This window comes from Mus pahari, chromosome 16 (genome assembly GCF_900095145.1).
Source record: "Mus pahari chromosome 16, PAHARI_EIJ_v1.1, whole genome shotgun sequence".
Lineage (NCBI taxonomy): Eukaryota > Metazoa > Chordata > Mammalia > Rodentia > Muridae > Mus > Mus pahari.
Genome location: NC_034605.1, coordinates 58412697 through 58428855, shown reverse-complemented (window position 1 = coordinate 58428855; position 16159 = coordinate 58412697). Strand labels below are relative to the sequence as shown.

At 46.6% G+C, this 16159-nt stretch overlaps 1 protein-coding gene across 1 annotated transcript; it reads right to left on the bottom strand.

Annotated features, from left to right (window-relative positions):
• Positions 1-1093: 1093 nt before the first annotated feature.
• On the bottom strand, positions 1094-9202 carry C16H5orf24 (chromosome 16 C5orf24 homolog). Its single transcript, XM_021215646.2, has 2 exons — positions 8992-9202; positions 1094-2905 (listed from the first exon to the last, which is right to left on the bottom strand). The coding sequence occupies exon 2, from the start codon at positions 2900-2902 to the stop codon at positions 2336-2338; it is 567 nt and encodes a 188-aa protein (XP_021071305.1). The 5' UTR covers positions 2903-2905; positions 8992-9202; the 3' UTR covers positions 1094-2335.
• Between the last annotated feature and the right edge of the window lie 6957 nt (positions 9203-16159).

Here is a 16159-nt window from a genome sequence, read left to right as displayed (position 1 = left end):
GTTCACCAGTGCACACATTTAATATTCCAGGTGACTGCTCACAGAAACAGTGAATTCAGGCTCCTAAGTGATGTTATTCATTCACAACTGTAGCCATCCATCCATCCATCCATCCCCCCTTTCCTGGGATAGAGCTCCTGATAAATACTGCTATAAACATATCTCCTTACACCAATGTTCCCATCTCGTGAACATGTATCCGAAAAGCATTATACAGTAGCCCACTCTTATCTTCTGACACACAGCACAGCACCACTGAGTAGATGTGCTGGCAAGCTGAGGGAAGGGGATGGGTGTGGGAAGGGCAAGAAGAAATGACAAGGTACAAAGCCAGGAATGAAATCAAACTCAAAAGGATACCATGTGGACTCACCATGAAACAGAACATGCACCCAAGTCCTTAACATTTGGTGGTGAGGTGATTCTACACTAGACTATTTCAACTGTGTTCAGGAATTAGCCGTGCAAAGATTTTATAACAGCCAGCTGCTGAACAACTTCAGAAACAGCTCAGTGACCAGATAACACATCAATGAAGATGCGAGCATTTGCCTGTGTCAGAAGTTACACTGCTCTAAGTAAATTATTAAGTTTTATATTCTAGGCTTCTGAAAGAAGAAACTCTTTGAAGCACTTTAGTTGTCTGAGCGCCATAGCTGGTTAAATAAATGGTCACCCAGCACTGCTCACTGTCCTCTAGGGTTTGTGTGAAGCTCTACTACTGGTCACTGTCCCCACATGCAATGTAACAGCACTTCCTGTAGGAGCAGGGGTCCAGCTGCTGTGTCAGCTATCATGGGGCACCTGAGATTTGCTGCTTGTCCCCTGATAAAGGTCTGAAACATGGGATTTACATACAGTCAGTTTGCATGGACTGAGAGCAAGCCTGACCAACCAGTATGTGTCCTTTTATATTTCTGATTATTTGTAAAGTTTTTAAGTCGTGTAAATCTACATTTTAATCTCAAAGGCATTTTAAAATGCAAGTAAAAAACATAATTTTTTAAGTTCAGTAAAAAGCTTTTCTTTTGTTTTGTTTTAAGACAGGGTCTCTCTCTACCTAGCATTGGCTGTCCTGGCACTATATATAGACTTCAAACTCAGAGATCTGCCTGCCTCAGCTTCCCAAATGCTGGGATCAAATTCATGGGCCACCATACCTGGCCCAGGGAAAGCTTCTCAATTTCAAAGTTCACAATATTTATTTAGAACTCAGAATAAATAAAATGTGTATTAACAAGCAAAATTCAGAAAAGAAGGCTTCCCTTCACAAGTCTACCGACATGCCCAGTATCTGTCTCTTTTCTATACTGTGCCTAAAGCAAGCCTCACTAGGGAGAATTCTTTCGGAAGAAGCGATCATCCTGGAGCCACAATGCCATTCTTATGCTAACCAGCACTCATTTTACAGGTTTCATGAATAATGAGTTATTGCATTTACTGGTATTTGGGTCTTGATAGCCAGGAAACTGCTTTCTGCTTAGATCAATTGTGCAGTCGACCACTCAATTTGTGTCCTTTGGTAGATATAAACCTGAAAATTCAGTTAAGTACTAACACAGTGTAATAACAATTACTCAGAAAAACTAAAAAAATTCTAAATAAATGAACAATAGTAATAAATGTTTTTAAATATAATACTTTGAAACTAAGTATGTAAAAGACAAAACAGAATGATTATAGTTACATGCAGACTTTCAAGGGCTCTCTTTCCTGTGTATTAACTATAATGTGTGGGCTTTAAGTCTGAGTTGTCTGTAGTGTTCGATGCCTATGTTCTTAGGCAACTGAAAAACACACACCCTGTAACGACAATCTCTGCAAGGCAGATACTCAACAACGCTTTAGTATTAATGATCAACTAATGTCATGCGAATCAATAAATAAGAAGCTGTGTTTTAAGTTCCAAAGCTTCCAGACAGCTGCGTCTTATTTCAGAGTTCTAAGCTCACACAGCCATCCCTCTGATCTGCTCTCTAGTTGCTGTTTTGCCCCTTTAGTTCCAATGCCTCACAATAGGTTACTCACAAATAAAAGTTACCTTGGGCAGCTGCTTAGCATGGGAGGAGTTCACAAAGGGAAAGCAGAAATGCCTTAGCTGCTGAGGGTCGTGAGTGAACCGTGTACAATACAGACACAATGTACTACTCCTGCCCAAAGTCCATCTCTCAATTGTGGCAACTTCTGAGCCAAAAAGAAAGAAAAAGAAGTGCAGGGTGAGGAAGAGCAAACAGAAACAGCACTGGGAGTCCACGTGGTAAGATCATGTCAAATGAAAACAAGACGCTTTGGGGTGACTAACAACCTGCTCCTAATGTCTGCTCTCCTGCCTTGCTCACTCGCTGGGCGGCTTGACTTCACCACTTGTTTCCTGAAGCCCGTGAACCACTCTACTATGCATCATAGGGTAAGGAAAGGCAGCAGTGCCACAGCCATAACCAAGATCTGCAAGACGGGACAGAGCTTTAATGCTACCTGGAGGTCTCCCTGGGCTGACTTTATATCCTGCAGCTTTGGTTGTACCCAAAGGTCTGCCTGGACTCGTTTTAAATCCAGCTGCTTTGGTAGTTCCCAGGGGTCTGCCTGTGCTGGTCCGGTATCCTGCTGACTTGGTGGTTCCCGAAGGCCGGCCTCGCTTACCAGATCGATTGAGGTTTTTCTTTTTCTTTAGTTCATCTTTTATCTCTATGTTTCTGCCACTGGGAGGCTGCAAGTGTGTTTCGTTTAATGGGTCTTGCCTCTGACAAACCATTGGTTTGTGGCTGACTGTGTGGCTGTACTTGTTTTGCTGGGAGGAATACAGATCGAACTGATCAGCAGCTCTCATGGCATCTTCACCGAGGCAGGAAGGCTTGCCAGGCCCACAGAACGCTGGATTACTGCCGGCAACAGGATGCATCATTTTCTACCAAAAACAGAGACAAATGCATATGAATACCTATCTGTATGATAGCATGCAATGGGAAAACCATCTTTTAAACAACTATGTAGACTACCTAAAATTAGGGCAATAGGGTAGACTCCAAAACACACTGTTCCAGGACAGCGACAGCCTCCCTACTCCCACCCAACCACAGCATTCCTTCCTTGAGGACAGAGGCGCAGAAGAGTCCATTAGAAGATTCACTCTCCCTTCCCCTACACGTTTATCAAGCCAGGAACCAGATGCTAAGGAGAGAAAGAGTAGCAGGACCCAGGAGTCCCAGGTGGACTGCAGTTCTAGGGATGAGGCTTCTATGCCGTGCCCCATGCTGGGCAGCTTGTTCAGTGATGAGTACCTACCTATACAGCTGTAGGTAACGTAACTGGCTGGTTCACTAAGCCAGCCTTGACTAGAATTCTTTGATTTGCTGGTGCCTGACCTAGAATGCATAGTGTTGTCCATGCCTCCCCCGAAAAAGTCACACCACAAACAGCATCAAAGAGTCATGGTTTTCTCAGTTATAGATAGGGACAAATTTCCACATAAGGTCACTCAACTAGAGGCTGAAACAAAGGCTCAGCAGAAGACCTGCTGCTCTTGCAATGGACCACAGCTCAGGTTCCAGCACCTGCACGGTGGTTCACACCCTCAGTAATTTTCCAGGGGACTGACATCCTCTTCTGATCTCCTTGAACACCAAGCATGCCCATGGTTAACATACATACATGTAGGCAAAACAGTCGTACAATTATTTTTTAAAAATCTAAATTCTTCGAGGGCTGGAGAGATGGCTCAGTGGTTAAGAGCACTGACTGCTCTCTCAGAGGTCCTGATTTCAATTCCCAGCAACCACATGGTGGCTCACAACCATCTGTAGTGGGATCTGATGCCCGCTTCTGGTGTCTGAAGACAGCTACAGTGTACTCATGTACACACAATAAATAAATCTTTTTTAAAAAAAAAAAAAAAATCTGGGCTGGAGAGATGGTTTAGCGGTTAAGAGCACCAATTGCTCTTCCAAAGGTCCTGAATTCAAATCCCAGCAACCACATAGTGGCTTACAACCATCCATAACAAAATCTGACATCCTCTTCTGGAGTGTCTGAAGACAGCTACAGTGTACTTACATATAATAAATAAATAAATATTAAAAAAAAATCTGGGCTGGTGAGATGGCTCAGTGGGCAAGAGCACCCGACTGCTCTTCCAAAGGTCCCGAGTTCAAATCCCAGTAACCACATGGTGGCTCACAACCATCCGTTAACAAGATCTGACTCCCTCTTCTGGAGTGTCTGAGGACAGCTACAGTGTACTTACATGTAATAAATAAATACATCAAAAAAATAAAAATAAAAAAAATAAAAAATAAATAAAAAAAATCTAAATTCTTCTGAAAACAGAATTCAAAACACTAATTTAATACCTATAATATTCTGATTAAGGCTGATCTAAGCAGAAAATTAATATTTTGTAGGCTTTTTTTCCTTTTAAGTTATTAAATCCTACAAAGATAAAATCCAAAACAAGGGCCAAAAAGATGTCACAGCAAGTAAAGCCCCTAGCCACCAAACCTGACATATAAGTTCAATTCCCATGACCAGAAAGGTAGGAAAATCTACTCAAGTTGTTCAATGATATCCATATACTTGCACAACAAACACACACACACACACACACACACAACCCCAGAACTCTTATTAAAATGGTTGTCCCTGTCTAACCTTAGCACGCCCTCCTGGGTACCGCAGCATTCTCACTTGTGTGCTCTTAACCAGATCAGTTTCCACAGGGGGACACCTAGTCACTGTGGTAATGGATTATTTATACAGAATCCTGAGTGTGTGTTACACTTTTCAAAACCAGATAGCGTCAAGCAAGGAACACAATGTCTTGGCCCAGCACACAGATGGCCTCTATCTAAACAAAAGGCAGGATCAGCACAAAGGCTAAACAAAGGTTCTGATCAGCTAAAATAGAGGAGCACAGTCAAGACCTGAACATCAAAAACATGGGCAACGTTGGGCAGTGATGGCGCACACCTTTAATCCCAGCACTTGGGAGGCAGAGGCAGGTGGATTTCTGAGTTTGAGGCCAGTCTGGTCTACAGAGTGAGTTCCAGGACAGCCAGGGCTACACACAGAAACCGTCTCAAAACAAAAACAAAAAAACAAAAAACAAACAAACAAAATATGGGTAACAATCAAATACCATTTCTTCTCAAGACATAAACTTAATGTCAAACAGGTCATCTGCTTTGCAGAGCCCTGAACAAGTCCAAAGTCACTCCTTTGAGATTTTTTTTCTTTCTATACAAGTCTGTACCACAGACACAACAAGTTTTCAGGCTGAAATACACTAAGGCAAGAAAGACAAGGCTGTGAACGTGCATCTGAAGGTCCCGCCTGAAGTGGCGTCCTCCACACACAGAGCTGCCCTCCTCCCGGAGATGAGAGTAAGGCACTTGGCTCCTGACAGCACAGGAAAGAGGACTCATACTGCACAGCACATGGTACTCAGCTCAGTATCCGCTGAGAATCAAGAGTTGTTGCCCAGGTAGTTTAAGGTTTCAATTATGAAGTAAAAAATACATTGAGAAGCTATCTGTGTATGGTCAGAGCAACATAGACTTGAAATTATAAAACTAGTCAAAGAAAAACAAAAATCTTAAAAGGAATAATTTTGACTCACTTCCCAAAGATATAAGACCTAACTATCAATACTTACTTCACTTGCTCCGATTCTAATTTGATTCTAATTTCAGGAAACAAACAGAGCTGGCACATGCCTTTAATCCCAGCAAAGAGGCAAAGCAGTTGGATCTCAGTTTCTAGCCAGCCGGGTCTACAGGGGTTCCAGGAGAGCCAGAGAATAGAAATCCCCAAGGTAAGTTTTAAACATACTGGCCTAAAGTTGTTCTCTGCGCATTCTCTCCATACCAGCCACTTTGCACGGAATCCTCAGTCTATGTTTTGTTAAAGAAACAGGAGCAGGAGCTGGAGACTGGCTCGGCAGTTAACAGTGCTGGAAACACAACCCTAAGGCCTAGGATGTTAGCACCTACCCTACTGACCAGTTCTGCCTAAGCACACAGCTTGCTGATAGGAGTGGTCAGGAAGATCAATGGCCCTTGAGATTCCAATTTAGCTGAGAAAAAAGAAGCTCCAGGTTCAGGGAGAGACCCTGCCTCAAAAGGACAAGGAGAGCCTTGCTGTGGTGACTCATTTTTAATCCCAGCACTCAGGAGGCAGAAGCAGGTTATCTCTACGAGTTCAAGGCCAGCCTGGTCTACAGAGCTAATTCCAGGACAGCCAGGGCTACACAAAGAAAACCTGTCTCTCAGAAAAACCAGGGAGGGAGGGAGGGAGGGAGGGAGGGAAAGACAGAGACAGACAGAGACACAAACACTGACAGAGGACACTCAGCACCCTGGCCTCTGCATCAACACAAATAGTCCCATAAATATGTGTGTACTTACGTGTACACACACACACACACACACACACACACACACACGCGCCTTTTTTCCTTTCTTTAAAGAAATGGGAATTGACTTCAAGCAACCTGTCAGGGACATTCATTAGGAGATTACAAAGCAAATAGGAATTCAGATAATCTGAAAAGTGAGCCAACAAATGATGTTGGCATGGCATACAGTCATGACAGCCAGGCATGCCTTCTCCACACTGAGGCTGTTTAACAGAACCTCACTGGATATAATAGTGCTTTTCCCCAAATTTATGACAACCAAACTTTTCTCTAGCTACTACAAGCAAATTCCAGGACAGCCAGGGCCTCAAAAAAAACAAAACAAACACCAACCCTTGGTGCTGGCTCAGGTTTGATCTCCAGCAAATACAAAACTGTCAAGTACAGTACCCTGTGTCTGCAACCCCAGGACGGAGGTAGCAGACCCATAGCAGGTTCCTATAACCCACTGGTCAGCTGTCTACCCGACTCCCAGAGCTCCAGGATCAAGTTCAGTATGAGACTTTATCTCAAAATCTAAAGATGGAGAGCAGCAACCAAGGAAGACACCTGGCACTGACTTCAGGCAATATGAATGCACACACATGTGCAGATGCAGATGTGCACAAATGCCGGCAAATCTTATCTGGGAAAGCTGAATAGGAGAATCCAGAGGGATAGCGAGCCCTGAGCTTCATAGAAAGCAAAAAATGAGGTAGTAAGGTGGGAGTTCTTTCTCTTAGATATGGGACTTAATATGTATATATATATATATATTTATTTCTTATTATATGTAAGTACAGTGTAGCTGTCTTCAGACACACCAGAAGAGGACATCAGATCTCATTATGGATGGTTGTGAGCCACTATGTGGTTGCTGGAATTTGAACTTAGAACCTTCGGAAGTGCAGTCGGTGCTCTTAACCGCTGAGCCATCTCTCCAGCCCAAAATATTCTCTTTTTCAAAACTTATTTATATACATATGCGTACTCCATTTGCATGTATGTCTGCATGACAGAAGAGGGCATCAGATCCCATTATTTAGATAGTTGTGAACCACCATGTGGTTTCTGGGAATTGAACTCAGGACCTCTGGAAGACCAACTAGTGCTCTTAACCACCGAGCCATCTCTCCAGCCCAGAAAAAAATATTCTTACAACCTATTTCTGCACTATAAAATCTGTTGTGTATAAAACCACCACATATATTTACATGCATGATAAATTTCAGCATTTGGCTAACACATCAACATTAGCCCTGTTCTTCAAAATGCCTACTTCTTTCCACTCTAAGACCTACCTGCTGATAATTCTTTGGTTTGCTTTTTGGGATTTCTAATTTTTGAGGTTTGTCTTCATAACAACCCTCCTGCCTCGCCAAGCAAGTAATGGGTGTAAAGGTGTTAACCAACATGCTTGGTCAGCTATTACCTTATGTTTTAAATTATGCTTGTCTACATGAGAACAAATGAGTGTGAGTCCCCCCAGGGTGCAACACATATTGTTACATTTGGTTTCCAGTGCACGGTAGTGCAGGGAGCCAAACCCTAGTTCTCTTTAAGCCTGGTACATGCTCTTAACTGCTTTTTTCCACAGCTATTCTTGAATTCTTTCCATGATCACTAAAATGATGCAGGTTACATTTGAGAAAAGTGGGCGGAATTTCTCTTAAGACCAGGGTGGAAAGTAAGCTAGGAGTTACAGAACAAATCGTGTTGCAAAGCAAAGGCTACAGTTGTTTTTGTTTGTGGTACTAGGGGTGGACCCCAATGTCTTACACATATCAAACAACGAAGCATCTTTTAAAATGGTGCACCTGCAAGTTTAAGGAAGCGAGTGGGGAGTTTCACGGTGACTAAATTAGTAGTTTTGAAGGTCTGCTGCTATCTGCATTCCATGAAGTTTTACTATGGGTGTTTAATCCAGCCGTCTTCCAATAAAACAATCACATTTCTTTTTTTTTTCTTTTCTTCTCTCTCTCTCTTTTTTTACCTTGAACGTGGTAGACACTGCTCCCAAGGAAACTTATTTTTAGTAAATTCACAAGGCACCTTGAAGCTTTGTAAATATAGCAAAGCGTCAAAGGCCCACACACCGTTCTCCTCCAAGGATCAAACATCCCACAACCCTCGGAGTTTTTGCTACTATCTGGCTAACTACTGTATAGAATCACCTATGATTTTATAATTCTAAACAAGTGTGTGGGAGGCCGTGCCAACCAGAGGATGCGGCTCCGCTCCCGCCTCCCGAGAAGTTTACACAACATAAATAACGGTCTCCTTTGTCTTCTCTGCGCTCCTTCGCCGTGCCCGACGGCGCTTCCCCAAGCCAGCCTCCTAACCGGGATCCCGAGGCGTTCCCCGCCGCGTCGCCGGGATGCAGGGACGACCGCAGCTCCAGGGCGAGCCTGCGGCCCCGCGCCCACCCTGCAGCCCCAGCTGCGCGGCCCGCGCCGTGACTTCCGCCTGCCGCGGAGCCGGCGAGCGCCCGGGCGGAAGTACCGCGGGCCGGGCCGTCCCGGAGGAAGGAGGCGCCCACGCCCGCCGCCGCATGCCGCATCCCGCTCGCCGGGCCCCGCGCCAGCCGCCGCCCCGCGCCCTACCTCGGCCGCTCGGAGCCCGGCCCTCAGAGCGCCCAGGGGCCGCCCATAGGCAGGAAAGCTCCCGCCCGTTCCGTTCACTCCGGCCGCGCACACTCCCGGCGGCCCTGTCCAGTCACGGCAGAGGGCCGGCGGCGGCGGCGGCGGCGAGGGCCACGCCAGCGCCCGACTCCCAGGAGCCCTCACCGCGGGGCCCCGGACGCGGGAGGAAGAGGAGGCCACAGCTCCGGAATGTGAGTGCCGCCCGCGCAGGCGCAGGCACGCCTAAGTATCGCGAGAGTCTTCGCGCGGCCCGCGAGCGGAGTGCGCAGGCGCGAGCGCAGCGGCCGCGGCCCGGGCGGAGCTCGAGTCCCGCCCTGATGGGCGAGCGCGCTAGTGAGGCTGGGCTCGGTGGGATTCGGATGGTTCGCTCCGAGAACTTCCCAGGACACAGGGTCACTCCGTGACGCAGGCAAGCGGTTTTCACAACTGTTTGTAAACGCTGTTTGATCATGCCTGTCTGCAGCCCTTAAGACTCATTCATTGTCTGGGGCCTGGAGAGATGGCTCAGCAGGTAAGAGCACTGGCTGCTCTTCCAGAGGTCCTGAGTTCAAATCTCAGCCACGTGGTGGCTCACAACCATCTGTAATGGGATCTGATGCCCTCTTCTGCTGTGTCTGAAGACACTGTACTCTTATTTAATAAATAAATAAATAAATAAACAAACCTAAAAGAAATGTTCAAAATCCGTAGTCATCATGGAAATCCCACAAAGGCTAAGATTTAAAAAAAGAAAAAGAAAAAGGCACGCCTTTAATCCCAGCACTTGGGAGGCAGAGGCAGGTGGATTTCTGAGTTTGAGGCCAGCCTGGTCTACAAAGTGAGTTCCAGGACAGCCAGGGCTACACAGAGAAACCCTGTCTCGACACCCACCCATCCCCCCCCAACACACTATAGACTCATTGTCGTTTAGTTTCTTAAGGGTGGGTAGGGCGAGATTGCCCATCGTGAGAATATTTAGATGGTGATGGTGTTAGGGCTCTCGGACGTAAGATTAAATAATAAAGGTATTTTGTGTGGGATACCCTGTAGGATTTAGGTGTTTTGTTTGTTTTAAATCCCTGACATCTCTACAATGTGCCATATCCTTCATCCTAAAAAGCAGAGCCATTAGCCTAATTCCATTTTGACCGTAAGTGTTTCCTTCTGAGTCACTTGGTTGTAGAATTATCCTGGATTCAGACAGAGCTCTTACCACAAGCCCGGAACATGAAATTGACAGTCTTCTGACTCTAGACTTCTGAGGGAAACCAAAACCTGCCCAGCAGGAGGCAGCGATAACTCTGGATTCTGCTCAGGAACCCGTTAACAACATAGGTTTGCTATTATTGTTTTTGTTTAAAATGAAAAAGCAAAACAGCCACAAATCCCAGAGCTGCCCAAGGAGACTCCTGTGTGACAGCTGCTCCAATGGGCCTTACTTCGGCCACAACTCAAGAGGAGCCAGCCTAAAGCCACCCCAGGTGACCCTGCTCATACCTCTACTGACCTCACTGCAGCAGTCTTCAGTCGGCTCAGCAACATCGCCCCAACCCATGACAGCCCTCCTGGCACTACATTTAGAGTTACTGGCTCAAGCCAATTTCTAAAGGACCCTCAGCTCTGACTGAAGCTTGGAGGTCATCTCTGTGCCACACTTCATGGTGTTTATGCTGGCCTGGGGCTTGGAGACATGTCTATCAAAGTGATCCAGCCGAGGTCTGCCCAGTTGCACTGTATCAGTACCATCCCCAGGGGAACTGGAGACAGTTCAGCCCCATGAACTTCTGCCGACATGACCTCCATGTTCAATCTATCTGATGCTGACAGAGCTCAGTGACAGAGTGCGCAAGGCTCCAGGTTCAAACCCCAGCACAAAGAAAAACAAGTAAAAGCTCTGAACAAAAGCCAGACGTGGTGGTGAGTTCAACAGCCTGGCCTACACAGCCAGTTAGAGGACAGCCAGGACTACAAAGAACAGTGGTTCACAACCTCCTATTGCTGTGACCCTTTAATACAGTTCTCCAAATTGTGGTGACCCCCAACCATAAAATTATTTTGTTGCTACTTCATAACTGTAATTCTGCTAGTGTTATGAAATCCTAAAATTTTTTGGAGATGAAGGATATGTGTCCAGAATCTCTACCCACAGGTTGGGAACAACTGTCAGGGAAATGTTAGGGACTCCCTAAACACACACAGGAGCCAGTCTGATGGAACTCACAGCAGGGTCTTTACTCTATTCCAGCTAGCTCGCCCTACCTCCCACCCCCCATCACACAGGACGGTTTTGGTGGTGGGGGAACCCTGAGTGTCTATCAGGGCAAGACTTTATAGTAAGCATCAAGCAGGGAGTACATGCTTGTAAGCATCTAATTGGAAAAGCTACTGGGCTCTTTAACACAATTGGCTGTTGCTGGGAGTCATATCATTTTTTCTATAGATTTATTTATTTTATGTATGTGAGTACACTATAGCTGTACAGATGGTTGTGAGCCTTCATGTGGTTGCTGAGAATTTGAATATTTTTTTAGGACCTCTGCTTGCTCTGGTCAACTGCACTCACTCCTGTTGGCCCCGCTCGCCCCTGTCAACTCCAATCACTCAGTCCCTACTTGCTTCGGCCCAAAGACTTATTTATTATTATATATAAGTACACTGTAGATGACTTCAGACGCACCAGAAGAGGATGTCAGATCTCATTACAGGTGGTTGTGAGCCACCATGTGGTTGTGAGCCACCATGTGGTTGTTGGGATTTGAACTCATGACATTCGGAAGAGCAGTCAGTGCTCTTACCCACTGAGCCATCTCACTAGCCTGGGAGTCACGTCATAAACTTCACTTCTGCTCCCCTCTGCATTGGTGGTCGTTAGGCAGCGGATGGGCTTGTAACCTGGGGTGCGGGTTTGTTGGGGAAATAACCTGGAGACACTGGTCTTGTTAAGGGTGTAACCTGGAGACGCTGGTCTGGTTGGGGATTAGCCTAGGGACCAGAGCTAGGCTCAGGTTCTGTTGGGGGGCAACTTGGAAACTAATGCTAGATACCAGCCCACTAGTCTACCTGAGTTCAAAATTAGGTCAGGTTCTCTAAAATGGAGTCTGAACTTGAAAGATTTGGCATCTCAACAGCTTAGTCTCAAACAAAAGCAAACTGAGTTGACAGCTGGGAAAGTGACTGTTTGGCAGGAAAGTACTATAGATCTCCAACTCAGACTCAGGAGAGGCTGCGCTTGGCAGCTTGTTCTCTGAGAAGCCACACACATGCAGCCTTCAGTGGTTTCTGGAGAGCACTGCTCTCAATAGGATTGAGGGTTTGTCTTGGGGAACCCTGACTTCCAATGGATATCAGACACAAAGGCAGACTCATAGGAGGTATGTAGTGTGGATTATTTTGTCTCCCTGGCCCTTTAAAAGACCCCCACTTGCTAGGCAACTGACCCTTTAGAACTGCTTGACCCTATGACCTTCAGTGTCTGTTGCCTCTTGGACTTCTGGGAAGAGGAGAGGATATAAAAAGCAGGCAGAGGCCGAGAGAGGGGGGTAGGGTTAGAGAAGACAGTCAGTGCAACAACGAGAGAGAGAGAGAGAGAGAGAGAGAGAGAGAGAGAGAGAGAGAGAGATTGAGAGAGAGGCTCTGACTGAGCAGAGTGAAGATAGGAGATAGCTGTGCCAGAGACAATATTGTTAGGAGCCAGGGGAAGGTGGACTGGGCTGGCAGAGTGAGAAGACAAGAAAGCTAGTGAGCGCTGAGCCAGGAGACGCAGATACGCTAGAAGAGTGGGGGGGGATGTTAACTGGGGGTTTCTACCTCATCCTAAGGAAGAGACACAGAACCTATTGATGCTAACTAGCCTGACAAGCGCTAGACCTGAGCAGACACCAACCCTCCATGTAACTTTGTCTGCTTCCCTGTCAACTGCCCCAAGACATAACTTGCCATACTCTGCCTGGGCTGCTCCTATTCCAACTGGACGGACGGCCCTCCTGGCCATCTGCTCACCACCCACCCACCCCACAGCACCTTCCTCTTTCCCTTCCTCCTTCGCTCCTCCTCCTTTCCATCTCAGACCCCAAGCCCCGGAACCAAGGCCCCCACCTACCTCTCTCCTGCCCGGCTACAGGCTGTAGGCATCGTCATTCAATCAATAGTTTTAAACTGAGAAGCAAAGTTCGCACAACAAAAGCCGGTGTGTGTGAGAATTCACTCTTTTTTGAGGCAACTAGACCTTGGCACACAAAATTTAGCATGACAATCCACAGCAACAGACTAAACTTCAACAAGTTATAGTTTGGAGCTGCTAGTATTGGAGAAACAGAAGGGGCTGTTCCTGTTTGAGCAGACTGCTGGGGAGCTGAGGGAGGACCAGTCAGGAGAAACATTTCAAGGGGCTGGGCTAGAAACTGGGAGGAAGGCTGACAAGGAGTTAAGAGAACCGGTTACTGTTTGTAAGAAAAAGAGACACTAAAAGAAATATTAAGGCCAGGCGTGGTGGCACATGCCTTTAATCCCAGCACTTGGGAGGAAGAGGCAGGTGAATTTCTGAGTTCTAGGCCAGCCTGGGCTAGAGAGAGAAACCATGTCTCAAAAAAAAAAAAAAAAAAAAAAAAAAAAAAACTAAAACAAAGAAAAACAAACAAAAAAAAGAAACATTAAAAACAAACAAACAAACAAACAAACAAAACCCCATACATTACAGAGGTACTCCAACTTCACAACAAAGAATTTAGGGAAAGTGTCAGAGCCTGTAAGATAAAAAGTGAATGTTAAGAGACAGCAAGGTCTAACATCTAATTTCAGATCTTTTTTCTCTGTCCTTTTAAGTAGAGGCCCGAGGACAAAGCTGATGGCTGGTCCTCACTGCCGATTACCTCATTTCCTCAGTCTCTTATTGGCTAAGCATGCCAGGCTGGCTGGCTAGCAAGCCCCAAGGGACCATCTATCTCTGCTTCCTCAGAACTGGAATTACACGTGTGCTCCATATTTTGACTCAGTTCTACAGCTGTGAAGAAAACCACGACCACAGTGACTCTCATAAAAGCATCGAGAGCCGAGGGCTGTGGCACACATCTTTAGTCCCAGCACCGGGTGGATGAGGCAGATAGATCTCAGGCAGTCTGAGGCCAGCCCATCTACATGTTCCAGGGCAGCCAGGGCTACATAGTGAGTCCCTGTCTTGGGGGATGGAGGGCAAGCATTTCACTGGGGCTGACATAGAGTTTCTGAGGTTTGGTCCATTATCACAATGTTGGGAGGAATGGCAGCAAGCTGGCCTACATGGTGCTGGAGATGTACCTGAGCTCTACATCCAGATCCTCAGGCAGCAGCAGGAAGAGGAAGCCACTAAGTCTGGCTTGGGCACTTGAGACCCCCAAACCTAGTACCACTCCCTCCAACAAGGCAGCACCTCCTAGTGCCACTCCCTAAGCTATTGAAAAATGTGAGTCTATGGAGCCAGTGCTCTTAACCGCTGAGCCATCTCTCCAGTGCCCATCCTGACCATTCTTAACCCCCTGTTGAAATCATTCCAGGAAAGTCTGCTACAGGAAAGAACAAGGCAGGACTGAAGTTGATGTGGTTAGGGTTTCCTAAAGGAACAGGAATGACAGGAATACACACATGCGAGGGATTTATTACACTGTGTATTAGTCGGGGTTCTCTAGAGTCACAGAACTTATGGGTAGTCTCTATAGAGTAAAGGAATTTATTGATGACTTACAGTCTGCAGTTCAACTCCCAACAATGGTCAGCAGTAGCTGTGAATGTGTCCAAGGATCTAGCAGTTGCTCAGTCCCACATAGCAAGCAGGAGGAGAGAGAGAGACTTAATGTCCTTATATTGTCTCCAGCAGGTGTCGCCCAGATTAAAGGTGTGTGCCACCACACCTTTAATCCCAGATGACCTTGAACTCAGAGATCTGTCTTAATCTTCTGGAATCCACAGCCACTATGCCTCAAGATCTCCATACCAAGATCCAGGTCAGAAACTTCTATCTCCCAGCCTCCAGATTAGGGTCACTGGTGAGCCTTCCAATTCTGGATTGTAATTCATTCCAGATAGAGTCAAGTTGACAACCAGGAATAACCACTACACACTGCTTTAACCAACACTGGCTGGGATGTACAATGGTTGTCTGCATGCTGGAATGGCTGAGCACCCAGTGGATGGTGCCTCCCTCAGCAGTCCCAAGCTAGCCCAGAAAGCCCGAGGGTGGGTTCCTATGTGAGGGCAAGCCAACGGTGATGGTGGTGGGCGAAGCACTCACCAGGAAAGCGCAAAGGAGTGAACAGCACTGCTGGTTCCTGGGCTCCGGATATTCATGGAGCCCACTACATACTCCATGTGCAGTGTTTCCCAATTCCTAGAGCTAACATTCCTTGGACATGCCCTCAAAGACCCATCCAAGGGTTTCTGTTGATTACAGACCCCATCGAGTGGAACATCAAGAGTCACCCCTACAGGTACTCTCTTCAGTGTGATCTAGAATCCACTCCCGCCATGTTGGGTCTCGCCCGCCACTCTCTAAGCATTGTATTGTGCCTCTTACAGACACGCTAAGAGTTGCTCCCCCGGACATCCCAGAACACAGCGTCCTCAGACCGCCCACTGTCAACGCCCACTCGTCGCCCGGACCAACCACCACTGATGTCACTGCCCTCTCATTGGACCTGCCTTCTGGACACAGCTCTGCTGAGGATCGGATGGCACGCCATTGAGAGATTGGGACATTAAGCCATTGCGATGATGCAGCGCTGAGAGACACACTCAGCAGAGACAATGGGACATGCGGGAGAGGGTTGGGTTCTCGCGCGTGTAATTAATAAATAGTATGCTCTGCAGTACGAACCCACCCCAAGGTGTTTTCTGCCCACGCTGCACGGCGCCGGTCTGCGTGGGCAGAAAAACATTACACCGCCAAACAGCGATAAAGAAAAGGTTTAGGGGCTGGTGAGATGGCTCAGTGGGTAAGAGCACTTGACTGCTCTTCCGAAGGTCCGGAGATCAAATCCCAGCAACCACATGGTGGCTCATAACCATCTGTAACAAGATCTGATTCCCTCTTCTGGAGTGTCTGAAGACAGCTACAGTGTACTTACATGTAATAAATAAATCTTTAAATAAAAAAAAAGAAAGAAAGAAAAGGTTTAAGGGA

Excerpts from the sequence above, each read along its gene's own strand:
- C16H5orf24 (XM_021215646.2), bottom strand. The coding sequence starts at position 2,902 with ATGATGCATCCTGTTGCCGGCAGTAATCCAGCGTTCTGTGGGCCTGGC.